This window comes from Meles meles, chromosome 2, assembly GCF_922984935.1.
Source record: "Meles meles chromosome 2, mMelMel3.1 paternal haplotype, whole genome shotgun sequence".
Taxonomy (NCBI): domain Eukaryota; kingdom Metazoa; phylum Chordata; class Mammalia; order Carnivora; family Mustelidae; genus Meles; species Meles meles.
Window position 1 is genome coordinate 143,894,170 of NC_060067.1, and position 16,197 is coordinate 143,910,366.

General features: G+C 42.0%; 1 protein-coding gene, 2 non-coding genes and 1 pseudogene across 3 annotated transcripts; all 4 read right to left on the reverse strand.

Moving 5' to 3' along the window:
- Positions 1-5,680: 5,680 nt before the first annotated feature.
- Positions 5,681-9,922, reverse strand: RPS3A (ribosomal protein S3A). The gene is made up of 6 exons (XM_045995151.1): positions 9,781-9,922; positions 8,968-9,071; positions 8,226-8,413; positions 6,676-6,884; positions 6,025-6,134; positions 5,681-5,854 (listed from the first exon to the last, which is right to left on the reverse strand). Exons 1-6 carry the CDS (start codon positions 9,840-9,842, stop codon positions 5,733-5,735), a joined length of 795 nt encoding a protein of 264 aa, XP_045851107.1. The 5' UTR covers positions 9,843-9,922; the 3' UTR covers positions 5,681-5,732.
- On the reverse strand, positions 6,335-6,404 carry LOC123937824. The gene has a single exon (XR_006817606.1). It is a non-coding gene; the product is annotated as a small nucleolar RNA SNORD73 (small nucleolar RNA).
- Positions 7,575-7,647, reverse strand: LOC123937823. Its single transcript, XR_006817605.1, has one exon. It is a non-coding gene; the product is annotated as a small nucleolar RNA SNORD73 (small nucleolar RNA).
- Positions 9,923-13,481: 3,559 nt separating the features above from the next.
- Positions 13,482-14,300, reverse strand: LOC123934913 (annotated as a pseudogene).
- Between the last annotated feature and the right edge of the window lie 1,897 nt (positions 14,301-16,197).

The window sequence follows — 16,197 nt, forward strand, 5'->3', positions numbered from 1 at the left end:
ATAACCATCAGTTGCCCTGAGTGGTGGCAACATAGTCCAGTGGAGTCAGCCTGTCAGTAATCAGTCTGTGCCTTCATTCACCTTGGGACACATGGGCCAGCTGTTGGCAGGAGTCACACATCTGGCATGCATGAGAAAGTGTTCTTTGCTGTGTGCACGGCCCTTAATGGTGAATGTGTTGCCGTGTGTGGTGGCAATCCAGGTGGTGCAGGCTTGATCAGTAGTTTGATTCCACTAGGTCATGTCAGAGCTGGCCTTTAGCAGATGGCCCAATCAATAGCTGCAATTTGTTCCCACAGTTTACAGCCCTAAAAAAGGGATGTTTTTAATCTGCCTGAATATAGTCTTTAAAGTGGCAGACCAGATGGCTAGGCCGTGGGCAAAGAGTCAGCAAAGGGGACTGTTGATCAAGGGACGGATTGGCAGGTCTGTCAGAACCGCTTTGAATTCAGTTCACTGAGCAGTGACCACTCCCTTTAGTTCTGCATAGCGTAATGTGTACCATCAGCTTGCAACTTGGCTGAGCCACCAGTGATTGTGTATTAGGGGATCTCTGTGAAGCGAGGGCCCCCATGAGCTAGCAGCTATGCTTCAGCCAATGCGTTGGGAGACATGGATTCCCAAGAGTAACCATCACAACCTCATGCAAAATGAAGATGCTAAAATTGCTGCCATTTTTACTTGACCGGAAAGGCCCATTTACTGACATGTATGCTTTCTCCAATACCCAAAGCCTCCAAGGAGTTGGGCCTCCTTTTGTAGCAGGTCAGAGACCTACCTTGATTACTAAAGGGATTAAATATTCTAAATCCACCCACACAGTCCCAAGAAACTACTTGGTGAGCAGGTCCCTGAATTTTATTGGAGTTTTTCAAACACCCCTGTTGAAAGGGTGATAAAAACTAGTCAAGGCCTATGAGATTAAGGATCCTGCCTTACCAACTAATAGGACATCTACAGAGTGAAAATACTGGCCACCAAAGGGTATAGGCCCTTGTGTTAAATCCTAGCCTACCCACTGGTGGTGAATGGCAGGGGAGTTTGTCCTATTAAAACTTTCTAAAAGTAGCAGTACCCTGGATGGGATAATTTTTGAAACTTTATAAGCATTTATAGCACAAGCATGTATACATCAATCTCAGCCTTAGCAGAATATACAGTAGTATGAGGGACTGACCCAGGAGTACGTGCACGCACACACACACATTTATTCATCAAGTATAATTTTTTTTCTCTATTGCCACTTTTACCCAAACCCTGTCGGTTAATTTGAATGTTTTATTTTCTTATTTATAGCAGGTGTCATGACGTAAGCTTTTTCTGTAAAGGGCCAAGGAGCAAAATTGAGGATACTATGTAGGCATAATGAGCAGAAACAAAATCCTGCAAAATTTTTAAGTAGAAACTGTAACATTTGAGTATATTTTTTAAATTTTTTTTATTTGACAGAGATCACAAGTAGGCAGAGAGGCAGGCAGAGAGAGAGGAAGCAGGCTCCCCACTCGAGCAGAGACTGATGCGGGGCTCTATCCCAGAACTCTGGGATCATGACCTGAGCCCAAGGCAGAGGCTTTAACCCACTGAGCCACCCAGGTACCCCAAGTAAACTTTTTTAATAATAGAGGTTTAGTAATAGTTCTTTCTTTTGGGGTTGGGGGTGACATTTCCCTTAGTGTTCAAGTCAGCAATCTCCATAAACTGCCAGTGTTCATCTATTAATGCTGATATGTAATGAGATTCTGTCTTGCGCCTTCAAAGGGGTCTTTTCAGGTAGGTGGTAGGAAACAGTTGCAGTGTGCACCGTGCTGCCCCTTAGTGTGTAGCAATGAGTGAGCCGCAGCTGGTCTGTCCCAACTACTCAACTCTGCCACTGCAGGGCCAGAGGCAGTGACTGACGGTACCTAAAACTGAATGTGGAGCTGTGTTCCAGGTAAACTTTGTGTATACTGAGATTTGAATTTCATGTCATTTTCACGTCCTAACTTTTTTTTCAGCCATATGAAAACGGAAAAGCCATCCTTAGCTTGCAGGCCATCAAAAAACAGACACTGGCCAGACGTAGCCCACAGGCAGTATTAGCCAACACATCCTACAAAAATACAACCTAAGGAGTTTATCACATGGATAGTTAGGCACTACAACAGCTGCCAGGAAATCACAGGCAGTCCCAATAAAGGAAACCAATCAAGGGAACAGAACAAATAAATTACATATTTACAGAGTATACTGCATACCTGAGACTATTCGGTCAGAACTACCAAGATAAATTTTATAAACTCACTGGATTAAAAAAAAAAAAAAAAAGTGTCTCTGGGCTTCTAGCCAAAACAAAAAGTGACTTATAAGGGAAAGAAAATTTGAAAAATTATCAGACCTTCAATCGCAATGTAATGTTTAATGGCAGAGGAAAATGCAGGAGCATATTTAAGATGCTCAAAGAAAAAAAACAATAAAAGCTTTCAGGAATAAAGACACAAACTATACTAAACATGCAAGAATTCAGAAAATAATGCCATGAGAACTTCCAGAGGAACTGACCAGAGAACAAGCTTCAAACAAATTTAACTACATAGCTATCAATGCAAGAACTGGAAGTGGGCATTAAGGATATACATACTGGGGCGCCTGGGTGGCTCAGTGGTTTAAAGTCTCTGCCTTCGGCTCAGGTCATGATCCCAGGGTCCTGGGATCGAGCCCCGCATGGGGCTCTCTGCTCGGCAGGGAGCCTGCTTCCTCCTCTCTGCCTACTTGTGATCTCTGTCAAATAAATAAATAAAATCTTAAAAAAAAAAAAAAAAAAAAGGATATACATACTTGTAGCACTGAAACTACTTAAGGCCTAAGAGGAAGAATATAAACTTTTTTTTTTTTAAAGGTTTTATTTATTTATTTGACACAGAGAGATCACAAGTAGGCAGAGAGGCAGGCAGAGAGAGAGAGGAGGAAGCAGGGTCCCTGCGGAGCAGAGAGCCTGATGCGGGGCTCGATCCCAGGACCCTGAGATCATGACCTGAGCCGAAGGCAGCGGCTTAATCCACTGAGCCACCCAGGCGCCCCAAGAGGAAGAATATAAGTAATGACTGTGCTCAAGCAATGTCAGGCCAGCTGTAAGAATTTTTTTTTTTTTAAAGATTTTATTTATTTATTTGACAGAGAGAGATCACAAGTAGGCAGAGAGGCAGGCAGAGAGAGAGGAGGAAGCAGGCTCCCTGCGGAGCAGAGAGCCCGATGCGGGGCTCGATCCCAGGACTCCGAGACCATGACCTGAGCCGAAGGCAGCGGCTCAATCCACTGAGCCACCCAGGCGCCCCCAGCTGTAAGAATTTAGTGTGCCAGGGCTCCGGGGCGGTTCCATCAGTTAGTTCAGCATTCAACTTTTGGTTCTGGCTCAGGTGGTGAGTTGAGCCCCACGTCCAGCTATGACTCAGTGCTTCAGTGCTGAGTTGGCTTCACAATCTCTCCCTTTCCCTCCTCCGCCCCTCTCCCCACTTGCACACGTGCATTCTCTCTTTAAAAAAATAAAATCTTAAAAATTAGTGGGCCGTATCACATTCTTTAAAAACTGTCCAGTAATTTATATTGGTGGTGGTGAGACAACTGTACATGCAACGTGGGATGAATAATGATGCCACATTCTATCATACCATTGTGACATGATTATGTCCATGTCTTTTCCAGCTTTCAGGCGCCATCCACTTCCCTTGGCCTATGGCCCTCTCCCCATCAAACCAAGTAACATCAAGCAGAATCCTCACACTCCATTACCCCAACCTCTTTCTTCTGCCTCGTTTTTCCAGTTAAAAACCTGTAGAATTACTTAATGTGCACCCAAATTATATAGGATACTCTTCCGAGCATTTTTTTTCACATTGGTACACACTTTCAAATACCTCTCAACTGTACACATTCAGAAGCAAAAGCCACTTTAAAAAAAAGGGCAAAAGCCAGTTTAAGATCACCTGTTCGGTTTACTGCCTAATCCAATCATGCCTGAACACAAAGCTCTCCAGTAGCTTGTTTTTGAAGGTTCCTGTATCCCTGGTTACAACAGCTGTTTTCCAAGGAAAGACCATAGTGAAATTGTTCCAATTAGAGTCAAGTAGAGAAAAGCCATGTGTGAACACTTAGGATCCATGTATTAAGTTTATAAGATTTAAAGGGGAAACAGGAAACAGAATTACCCTTTACATATTTTCCACTGGTTGGAAGTTACCTACCTTCAAGCTGGCCAAGAATGTAACTTAATTAAACCCATCATCGAACAGGCTGAACCATTTAAAAAATCCAATCACATACTCTTTCTGAACAATTTTCAAATGAACACTTAAGATAAAACAGAGCTATGCCAAGCCCTATATAGATGTAGCAGATTGGAGCTTGACTACTGATTAACAGCAATAAAAACCATTTAACTCAATTCCTGAACCCTACCCTCAGTAACCTCTTTTTAGACCTAACTTCTGTCTACCCTGGAGTAAGCCTCTGTATTTGAGATCCAAATGTACAACTCATGTTTTTCACTGAAAACATTTACTTCACTACAGGGTATTAATAGGAACATAATTCCTTTATTCAACAAACACTGAACTCTTAGGCACTAGAGGTATAGCGGTGAACAAGACCAAAAAGCAATCACTATGGAATATTCTAGTAGACACAAAACTACAGAAAAAAGTTTAATGGGAAATTGGGAATGCTGGAGGATATGGCACAATTTTTAATAGGCCAAGCCCATCACGGGGGTCTACTGAGACCTAGAAGTTAAGGAGCAAGCTCTGTGACGTTTAAGGGGAAAACATTCCAAGCACAGGAAGAACAAGTGCCAAATCCCCAAGGTTAACAATGTACCTAGTCCATCCAGAAACAGTGAGGGCAATCTGGCTAGAAATGTTAAGGAATGGTAAGAAGAGGTCAGGGACAATACCAATTTGGGCCTTTAGTGAACAGACCATAGGCAGTAACAATCTGGGTAGTAATGATGACAAAAGTGATCACAATGGAGTTGGTTAAGAAATGGTGAGATTCCAGATATATTCTGAATAAACTAAATTGTCAAGGATGACCAGATTTTGGCCTAAAACCTAAGAGTAGTTTAAACTGTTAGGATCCAGAATACCATTTTAGACCTGCCAAATATGAAATGCCTATTCTCTATCCAAGTAAAGATATCAAGTAAGCAGTTGGGTAGACAAACCTATAGTTCAAAGAAAGGTACAGGCTAGAAATGGCCCTGCCATTATTTTAACAAGCCTTCCAGATGGTTCAAGAACCATTTAAGGGATGCTCAGTTAAGCATTTGCCTTCCGCTCAGGTCTTCCCAAGGTCCTAGGACTGAGTCCCATGTCAGACTCCTTGCTCAGCAGGGAGCCTGCTTCTCCCTCTGTCTCTGCTGCTCCCCCTGCCTGTGTTGTGTCAAATAAATAAAACTTTAAAAAAGAAAAAAACATTTAAAAACATACACCATGTTAAAAAAAGAAAAAAAAAGATTTCCTTTTATTACCCCTCTAATACTTCCATCCAGATCACTACAACTTAAAATGGATCATTGCCTTTTTGCAGCTATTTAGTAACCCAGAACAATGGATAAAATCCATTCAACAGTTCAGAAAAGTTCGCATCATCATCAGTTCAGAGTACCTGATTCACGAAGCCTACATTATTTAAAAAGAATCATCAGAAATTAAACATCACAAATAAGATTTTTTTATTTGTCACCATTGAATGTCTGAATTTTAAACAGATTCTTGGACTGGTGGCTCATATCCATCAGCTCGTTCCACTTTAGCACCGGTCTCATCCCCAGTAGCTTTTCCAGAACTACTACCTTCACCATGAAGCTCCATGAGCTTTCCCACTAAAAGAAAGAAAGAATTTTTATAGCACACCATTTTCTTAAACAATGTCTTCAATACTATATAGGCAGGACAGAAAAAAATATATCATCTGGACTCAAAAAAGAACAAGACACTAATGTATCTCGCCACACATTATTTTTCTCAGGAATCCTATGACCCTTTAACTTACATTCAAACTTGGGCTTCTTCAGCATTTTTACTTTTCTAACGAAGACATCATGGAGTGGATAAATAGACTGACAAGCTTTTTCTATATCTTTTCCAATGCTGTCTGGAATCCTGCAAACCAGTAAAGAAAGGATAAATCTATACCCTTTAATACCCACCTCATTTAATCCACTCAAATCCTCTTGTAAGACAGTCCATTATTGCCCTTTTACAGGTAGAGGTTAAATGACCTGAATTATACAGCCAGTTAGAAAGTTAGCATTTGATCTTTCTGCCTTTTCTATACCAGCCTCTTAAGCCAACTGCATGGGAACATCAGAAAAATGTTAAGTTTTATCAGTGGACATCATCTGGGACCAAAACATCTTGTCATCATCTATTCCCATACATCACCGACAGTGCAAAGTTTAGCCTTTTCAATATGTTTTCTAATTAAGACAAAAGCATTTCCTCTACCTCAGGTCCACTATGAGATTGCTTCATCAAATAAGGATTAAAAAAACCAAATCACATTTACTGAGCACTTAAAATATTTTAAGGGACATATGGCCAGACAGTTTCACAGATGGGATTTAAACACAGGTCTGAGAAGTCCTTCATCAGAGGGATAAGAGATTCAAGGTTATGAGGTATGAGGAAAATAAACACTTACAATTTATTAACCACTTCTTTCAAGTCATTTGTCTGAACCTCTCGGGTCATGATCTCCATCATCTTTTTCCGAATTTGGCGGACCTGTTGATGCTGAGCATAAGAGGTCTTCCGAATCTGATTATTGCGTTTTTTAGTAAAACCAACACAAAACAGACGAAGCAAATAACCATCGGTAGTCTTGACATCAACATGAGCTTCAATCATGGTCTAGTGAAAAAAGATATTGTCAGATGTACCAGGTTTTAATGTTATTAATTTACAGCCCTCAAATTCTAATATAAAAACGCTAGAAAAATCAAGTACACGATCATCATACAAACTACACGCCTACTTTACAGAATTAACTTCCTTGAAGTGAACTTACCCAGTTACTCCAAATCTTACTACCCTTCATGTCTAATTAAATACCAAGTCCTCTCAACTCTCTTCCCTAGGTTAACACTTCTATTCTAATCTCTGCAGCATCCAGCCCCCCATTTCTTTTACATGCCAGACTTTTTCCCCACCAATCAACTGTTCACCTCTGCATCTAAGAAAACCCGTTCTGAGCCTCTAGTCTACACTTAGGTCATTCTTTTTAAAAAAAAGTATGTCTGAATAGATGAAATACTGCTACAACACTAAATGCATATTTTTAAATGTAACTCATGTTCCAAACTAAAGTGTGATGATGATTAAATATTCAATTTCACAGCTAAAATGTTATTAAGTAATCCACTAACTACTCATATTTTTTCCTCAAGTAAAAAAATGAAAACTACCATAGGTAGCAACAAAAACTGAAATACCGCCTTTGCATTTTGTAAATTGTATACTTCAGTTTAAAAAATGAGTAATACACTTATAGCGAAAGGACGCTGGAGTATTTCCAGAAATTCAACCATAAAACCTTCAGGGAATGTCAGAAATAAATGTAACGGTATAATCAGTATGTATCATTTGGGACCGAAACATTTTGTCATCATTCATTCCCATCAACAAAACATACCAAAACTGAATGGTTAGCCAAACACATCTGAACCAATGTAATTATTTCCTGTAGTAACAATGCCTTTTAAATGCTTTGTGTCAAAGCATTGTGCATTATGCACAACTTCTGTGCATAAGCATGTTTTCATGGCTTTATTTCATCTTTTTAATTCCCAAGAAGTGATACTCTTACCTATAAATCATTTTAGATAAAGGATCAAAGCCCAGGAAGCTTTAAGTTACTTGCCAAGGAGAACACAATTGGGAAATTGAGCAAAGACTGCAACCTCACAGGAAGCTTTGCCACTCTTAGCAACTCTGATAACCCAATTTTAAAACTTGGGAAAAAAGATAATAAATAAATCTTGAACTCCAGTTAAATAGGATGATAATGGCTCACTCACTGCTTTACTCAAGTTCAAGAGTGCCAATCCCAAAGTTGGCACCTGATAAAAGCTACAAAACATCATGCATTTGAAATATAATCTACTTCAGTCACATATGTTCCTTCTTTTCTTAACAGGGCATCCTTGACCATGCACACTAGAACACCATGCACTAAGGAACTTCTGTTCTCACCTGCCACTTTTTGACCATGGAGCACATTTTGTCCCGGGTAAGATCCATGCCATGAAAATTAGTCAGACAGTTTTTGCCCTGAACATCCTCAGTAATTAGCTTGAATTTTCTAAATGCAACTTCATCATTCTGCAGATCAGCAAGACTCACTTCAAAAACACGACCCTTGAGGCCATCAGATGCAATTTCTAGAAAACAATAAATTGTCTTATTATCATTAGGAACCACATAAAGTCAAGCCAGCCAAGAAAATTCATGCACAAAGTTGAACTTAGAAAGTTAATGTAAATTATAAAGACCCTAACTTTTGTTAGCCAAATTCCATGTGGACACCAATGACTTACTGACAATCCTCACAAGAAACTCAATAATACCCAAGCACATTTTCTTAGTAATTCTAAAAGCACCACCTTCCTTCCACAAGTGTTGTACCAAACAAGCACCACCGTGACCAAAGCTGCAACCAAGAGCTATCTCTACTTAGTTCTCCCACCAGCAGACCTATTTTAAAAAAGAAATACTGGGCGCCTGGGTGGTTCAGTGGGTTAAGCCGCTGCCTTCGGCTAAGGTCATGATCTCAGGGTCCTGGGATCGAGTCCCACATCGGGCTCTCTGCTCAGCAGGGGGCCTGCTTCCCTCTCTCTCTCTGCCTGCCTCTCTGCCTACTTGTGATCTCTTTCTGTCAAGTAAATAAAATAAAAAAAATCTTTAAAAAAAAAATACAAAACAAGAAAATACTCACTGGTTCCTTGGGTTCTTGTGACTAATGTTTTTCCAATATTTCTTATATTGAACATAGCTGGTGCTTTCACATCATACCAATCTTTCTTAGAAAATGGATCAACCCTGTATTTTAAAAACAAGTGAGTTTTATCGCAGATCACATAATTCTTACCGAGTTTTATTTAAAACTTTCCTCATTCTAAGGATCATAAATGGCTAACTGGCATGTAAGCAACTGGAGTCTAAGAACCTACTCCCCTCAGTGAGGTGCAAACCTAGCTCTTCCCAACGATGTCTGCTTCACTGTACACAGACCGGACACCTAAAAAGTTATGCCATAAATGTACACACTCCCCACCCCATCGTTTCTTCGGCTTCACAAGAAGCATTGCCTCCAAGTTACACGTAGTGGTAGCCCTGGCTCTGCAAGGGCTCACACGAACCCAAAAGCAACTCCAAGGGTCCCAGCTGGCCCAAACAGAGGAAGGGATGCGGCGTCTCGGGTGAACAAGCTCTCGGAAGTAGTACCATCGACTACCCGTGAAATTTACAAGGCCAAGGAGCCCACAATACGAAACACCCAAGCCCCAAAGAGCATCGGCAATTTAGCTCAAAAGCGGGCGCACAAGGCCCGGAAAGCCAAAGGAAAGAAGCCAGCCCGTAGCGATGCAGCACCCATACCCCCAGACAGCCGTTCTGAGTTTACCAACTCGGCACGGCCCTCGCAATCCACTTGACATCCTCACCATCCGGCTCACATCACCATCCAGAACCCGCCTGCCGAGCCCAGCATGACCCCAAAAAGCTGGGGGCCATGAGAGGAGACACTTACACTTTCTTCTTGGCTCCCTTTTTGCCGCCTTTCGTAAGGCGCTTGTTCTTGCCGACCGCCATGGCGCTGCTCAGGAAGCCAAAAGGGCGGAAGTAAAACTCACGCGAGAACTTAGGCGTACTGTGAGAGGCGTGCCATCTACGGGACCTTCGGTCTTGCGTTTTTCCGGCGTCAAAGATATCGCGACAACAGAAAGAGGAACTCCGACTGGGACAGCGCCCTCACGTGTGTGGAGACTGCGCAGCACCCCGCCGGCGGCTCTCCAGGACGCCGCGCTCGGGAGGGGCGGGCACTGGCGCGGGCGGCCTCAGGTACCAGCCAGTGGTTGTGGTTGGTTTCCGTGTCTCTGACGTCCGGAAGTAAGTGTCGGTGGCAAGAGGCAGCCTTTCCACGTTGTTAAAAAAGAACTTACCGGTTCGCTCTTTTCTTCTGGAGAGTGTGGGATTCAGAATCAGACAGCCGACCCAGGTTCAAATGCTAGTTTCAATATTTAGCCTGGTGACTTGTCTGTGCTTCAGTTTCCTCGTATTTAAAAAGGAGATAGTAATATAATCTGTCTCATAAGGTTGTTAGTAGGATTAAATTAATTAGTGGGATTAAATAAATTAGTAGGATTTAAATAAGTAGTATTAAATAACTTTAGAGATACTGGTAGTGTTCCGCATGTTGATAGGATTGCTGGTTAGTGGGGAATGTTCACTTGTGAACATCAAGTTACACACTTGTGTACTTTTCTATAGGTTTATTATACATTAAAACGAAGTTAATGTGATTGTTTCCTTGAGGGACTATGATTCCACTGTCCCAGATATTTTAATTTTTCAAGAAAAGCTGAAAATCACCAAACTTTATTTTTCTGCAACTGATGCAAATAAAATCTTTTTAACTCTAGGGTTTTAACAGAATACATCCTGGTTAGATGTGGCTCATAGCTTCAAGTAGTGCAGCCCCTGGAAAGCTGGCCCATACAGGCCTGGTACTCAGCCAGAGGTACCTTGAGTTCTGGTGCCTAACATTCCCTCTGGCAAAAACCCTGTGACCAAGCCAGAAACCCGTTCCCACTCACAAGGCCCCACAAACCTTTAATCCTGTAATCCCTTTCAGTCCTCCTAACCTCCATCCCCTACCTCCTACTACTCCCACCATCCAAAACAGTCTTCCTAAATCTCCAATCCTATTCTGAGATCTTTCAGTAATACCATTAATCTAAGGCGCTTATACCATAAAGTCCTTATTTTATAACAATACGAATATGTTTAACACTACTGAAATGTGCACTTAAGAATGGTAAAGATGCCCTGGGGCTAATAATACATACATGTTAATAAAAAAATAAAAAATTAAAAGAAAAAAAGAATGGTAAATATGGTAAATGGCTTGGGTTTGGTTTTGTTTTTAAGATTTTATTTATTTATTTATTTGAGAGAGAGCAAGCAAGCAAGCATGGGGAGAAGGCAAGCAAGCAGACTCCCGCTGAGCAGGAACTGAATCCCAGGACCCTAAAATCATGACCTGCGTTGAATGCAGATGCTTAACTGACTGAGCCACCCAGGTGCTGCATGGTTTGGGTTTTTGTTTGCTTCAATTTCACAATAACAACAACAACAACAACAAAAATTAAAGTCCATAGCCAAGCCAACAAAAACTCTTTTATCTGGCCCTCCTCATCTCCTTTCATCATCACTACATTTTAAAATTCCCGACCCGACCCTCGGGGCACCTTGGGGGCTCAGTCATTAAGCATCTGCCTTCTGCTTAGGTCAGGATCCCAGGGTCCTGGGATCGAGTCCTCCCTGCTCAGCGAAGAGTCTGCTTCTCTCTTTCTGCCCCGACCCCTGCTCGTGCTCTTTCTCTCTCTCAAAGTCTTAAGAATATATAAATAAAATAAAATTCCCTACCCTAAACAGTTTTCTCTTCCCTTCATTCCTTTTCCCTCTGTGCTGTGCATTTGCAAGACTGCTTAGCCTCATTTCTTCTTTCAGTAAGAGATGGAGTCCCCAGACAAACCGGCTTTCCCTCAGACCTGTTCCCAGAAGACCTAATACTACTTAACCTCTTAGTAATTATGGATTAAACCTATTCCTTTCTTACTGTCAGCAGGAGTGACAGTTGGGTCATTTTCTTATTTTGTAGCCCCTTCTCTTAGCACATCATAGGCTCTCAAAATGTTTGTTGTATAAAAAAAATAAGAGGTAGATGACATCTGTGGTTTTCCCAGTCTTTTGGACTTTATGGATCAATCCAGACTTTCAAAATAATTTTAGAACCAACAGAACTGCAATTTTTGAATTTTACCAACCTATTAAAAAAAGATAACTGCCATTTATTTTCTGTATCACTTCATTTTTAAATTATATTTTGACCCCAAAATAAAGAACATATCCTCTAAAAAGTCAGTCCTTTTAAATAAATAAATCAACTTTATGAAAACCTCTTTAGATCATATTTTTCTTGTCTCACTGCAGGCTGGTGAAATCTAGTGACAGTGGAAATCAGTGAGTTCTTCTAAATATAATATTGAGTCTAATAAACTCTCTTTATTAATTCTATACTTACAGTAACCCTGACTAAGTTCACTTCATAGGTGGCAGTTCACTAGTTTAAAACCCTCCCAGTGGAAAATGTTATAGACCCCAAGGCTACCTATTCCAGAATAAAAATCAAACTTGTCTTCTTCCCAATCTGATTCCTCGTTCTGCCCAAGAGTAAAAAAGCCACAGAGGAGGCAGTAATGAAGTCAATTGCATCTAGTTTCTTCTAGCAAAATCAGCACACAAGGGATTTGTCAGAGATACATATTTGAATCCTCTATTTGTAATAAAAGCTTTTTTAAAAAAAAAATTATGTTCCTTGACATTATTACACTAAGTGGTGCAATTATCTGTTTTAATTTAATTATGTTGAATAAAAGACAGCCCAGGGCATGTGCAATCAGGTTATTGGGTCTCAACCATCTGAGAATTTGAAAATTCAGATAGAATAAAATGGAACAGAAAAATGTCAGACTGCATCAAACCTAGTAAAGTGTCAAATTGCTTCACTGATTTTCTTTTCGTCTGTGACTAATCTCTTAAACTGATCTAGTGATTTTTAAATTTTGATTACTGTGCCTTATTTCTAAAAGGTCAACTTAGTTCTTTTTCAATTTATGTCACTTTGTAGTTTCTTATTCGTTGAAGGCAGTAAGCATAATTGTTTTATAGTCACTATATGATAATTCTGGTATCTGAATTCTTTCTCAGTCTGTTTTTATTGTCTGTTTCCATGCTAGTTCTCTGAGTAGAGTCTAGTTTCTAGTTATCTTTGTGTACTGGTCATTGCATTTGAAAATTAATATCTGGGGCACCTGGGTGGCTCAGTCAGTTAAGCATCTGCCTTCAGCTCAAGTCATAATCCCAGGGTCCTGGTATCAAGCCCTGCATCAGGCTCCCTGATCAGCAGGGGAGTCTGATTCTCCCTCTGCCCCTCCCCCCCACTCATAATGTCTCTTCTGTTCTCTCTCCCTCTCCCTCTCTCTCTCAAATAAATAAATAAATAAAATCTAAAAAAATCTTTAAAATAATTTTAATAATCTTATTATCTAATAATCTTAAAAATAATTTGAGGTGAAGATACCCTCTTCAGATAAGACTTTTTTTTTTTTCCGAGTAACATCCATTTTATTGTGTTGGGGCAGGAGGGCAGCCCGGCTGGGAGCAGAGCAACCCTCACAGGTTGTTGAGTTCCAGCAGGGTCTGGTCGAGAGTCTGTGAATCTCCACGTTCTCCTCCTTGGCACTGGCCAAGTTCTCTTCCAGGTCATGGATGGTCTTCAACTTTGACACAGACTCTCGGCAGACTCAGCTCAGGTCTCAGCCTCTTTTAGCTTCTCCTCCAGCAGTTTGATCTCCTCTTCATATTTATCTTCTTTGGTTGAATACTCCTCTTTTGAGGCCATCAGGGACTTGAGGGCCTGGTCCCTGGTTCAGAGTTCCTCCTCCAGCTGCCTGGCACAGCTCTCAGCCACCTCTGCTCTCTTTTCCGGGCGCTCCAGCTCTCCTTCCAGGATCACCAGCTTCCTGACCACCTCCTTATATTTGCAATCAAAATCCTTAGTGATGTGCTTGGCCTCCTTCAGCTGCATCGGTTTTCAATGACCGTCATTCCTCTCTTGCTCTCGTCTGCTGACTTCTCAGCCTTCTCCAGCTTCTACAGGGCTGTGGCCAGGTGCTCCTGCACCTGGACTAGCTCATCCTCTACCAGCTGAATGCAGCGGTTCAGGGAGGCCACATCTGCCTCCAGGTTGGCAGCCTTCTTCTTGGCCTGCTCCAGTTTCTCCTGGGCGTCCTTCACTGACTCAGAATACTTTTCCACCTCATCCTCTGTCCCCTTCAGCTTCTTCTTGAAGGCCTGCTGCTCCTCCTCCAGCTGCTTGCAGTGGTTCTCAGCCTGATTCTTATGGGCGTCAGCCTGCTCTGCACGGTCGCTGGCAGTCTTCTTGTCCGGCTATAGCATCTGCATTTTCTTCTTGCTCGAGTCCATGGCTGTGGTGGGGGGCGGGCCGGCCGGCGGGCAGTGTGCACTAGACGAGCTGGGCTGGCTGCGTGGCCTGGGTGAGGAGGACCAAGAGGAACTGGGATGTCCCAGCCACGGGGGCACCTAAAATGCTGGGAGGGACCTGGCAGAGCCAGGGACCAGGACCCTCCCCCACTGCGGCCCAAACCTTTGTAAGGACAGAAACTCAACCAGGTTGGAGGTGCGGCCGCCCCCAGCGCCCACGCCCTCGGGACCATCGACCTGAAGGCTCTGCCCCTACCCCACAACTCTCCCCAGCCCCACCCCACCCCGCCCCCAGCCCCAGAAGGTAAAGTAGCTGGTACAGTCCACTGCTGGACTCCTGCAGGCATGTAAACCAGCTTTTTTGGCTTTAGGCTTCCTGGGCAACCCAGGAGGTTCAAATGCAGATATAATTCTTTGTAGGTGTCCTACTCTAAATTCAGCTGTTAATGGTGTAACCCTTTGGGGTCACAGTTTGCTGAAGGGACAACCTCTTATTAGAGTTCATACCTCCTATGGATCCTGGGCTTGGATTTATGTCCCTGTCACCCAGAGTGGCTATCCAAGTGGATGTACCTATTATCTGGAACCAAGAAATACACTTAGGGCAAAAGTAGTTTGGTATTTGTTTATTCCTCCCCCCACCATCCTGTTTTGGACAAGTAATTCCTTACTAAAAAGAATACATTTTTTTATGATTTTATTTTTAAGGTATCTACACCCAGAATGGGGCTTGAACTTACAAACCCAAGTTCAGGAGTTTCATGGTCAACGGACTGAGGCAGCCCAGTGCCCCAAGAATAGCATTTTTTTTTTAAGATTTTATTTATTTATTTGACAGAGATTACAAGTAGGCAGAGAGGCAGGCAGAGAGAGAGGCGGAAGCAGGCTCCCCACGGAGCAGAGAGCCTGATGTGGGGCTCCATCCCAGGACCCCGTGATCACAACCCGAGCCGAAGGCAGAGGCTTTAACCCACTGAGCCACCCAGGCGCCCCAAGAATAGCATTTTTTTAAAAAAATTATTTATGTATTTATTTGTCAGAGAGAGAGCGCTCAAGCAGGCAGAGTGGCAGGCAGAGGCAGAGAGAGAAGCAGGCTCCCTGCCAAGCAAGGAGCCTGATGTGGGACTCGATCTCAGGACCCTGGGATCATGACCTGAGTCGAAGGCATCGGCTTAACTGACTGAGCCACCCAGGCGTACCAGGAATAGCATTTTAAGTAAAATTTTTGTTTGGAAGTTTGGGGAACAGTAGATCATTCATTTAACTGATGTTTAGAAATGTCTTCCATAAATGGAGAAAAATTGAGGAAATCTTACTTTGTTATCCTGACAAAATAATTGCAAGTTTATTTGCATTCATGCCTGTTGGTATTTTACAAAGATAAGCCACTTGAAAAGTAATTTGTCCATGTGATTCAAAAACCATCAGAGTCCTGCAAATATATCATAAGGAAATAAAATTGGGGAAAACCTGTATGTATAAAGTATTATTGAGTCTTTATCATAAAGTTAGAAGATGAGAAATAACCTAAATGCTTTAAAATAAGGAAATGGAAGGGATACCTGGGTGGTGCAGACAGTTAAGCCTCAAATTCTTGGTTTAGGCTCAGGTCATGCCCTTGGGGTCAGAAGATGAGCCCCGCATTGAGCCCCATGTTAGGCTCCAAGCTCAGTCCAGAATCTGCTTAAATCTTTCTCCTTCTCCTTCTGCCCCCAACCCCCACCAAACACACACATTCTCTCTCTCTCTCTCTCTCAAAAATAAATAAATCTTAAAAATAAATAAATAGTAAAAAGGATGATGATTCTTACATTTTTAAAAAATAATAAAATAAATGGTAAAGTAAATTATGATATACTCATTTGGTATACCATTACAC

Excerpts from the sequence above, each read along its gene's own strand:
- RPS3A (XM_045995151.1), bottom strand. The coding sequence starts at position 9,842 with ATGGCGGTCGGCAAGAACAAGCGCCTTACGAAAGGCGGCAAAAAGGGA. Across the intron at positions 8,414-8,967 it reads CACAAGAACCCAAGGAACCA|AAATTGCATCTGATGGCCTC; the intron begins GTGAGTATTTTC and ends ATTGTTTTCTAG. Across the intron at positions 6,885-8,225 it reads CCATGGTCAAAAAGTGGCAG|ACCATGATTGAAGCTCATGT; the intron begins GTGAGAACAGAA and ends TTTTTTCACTAG.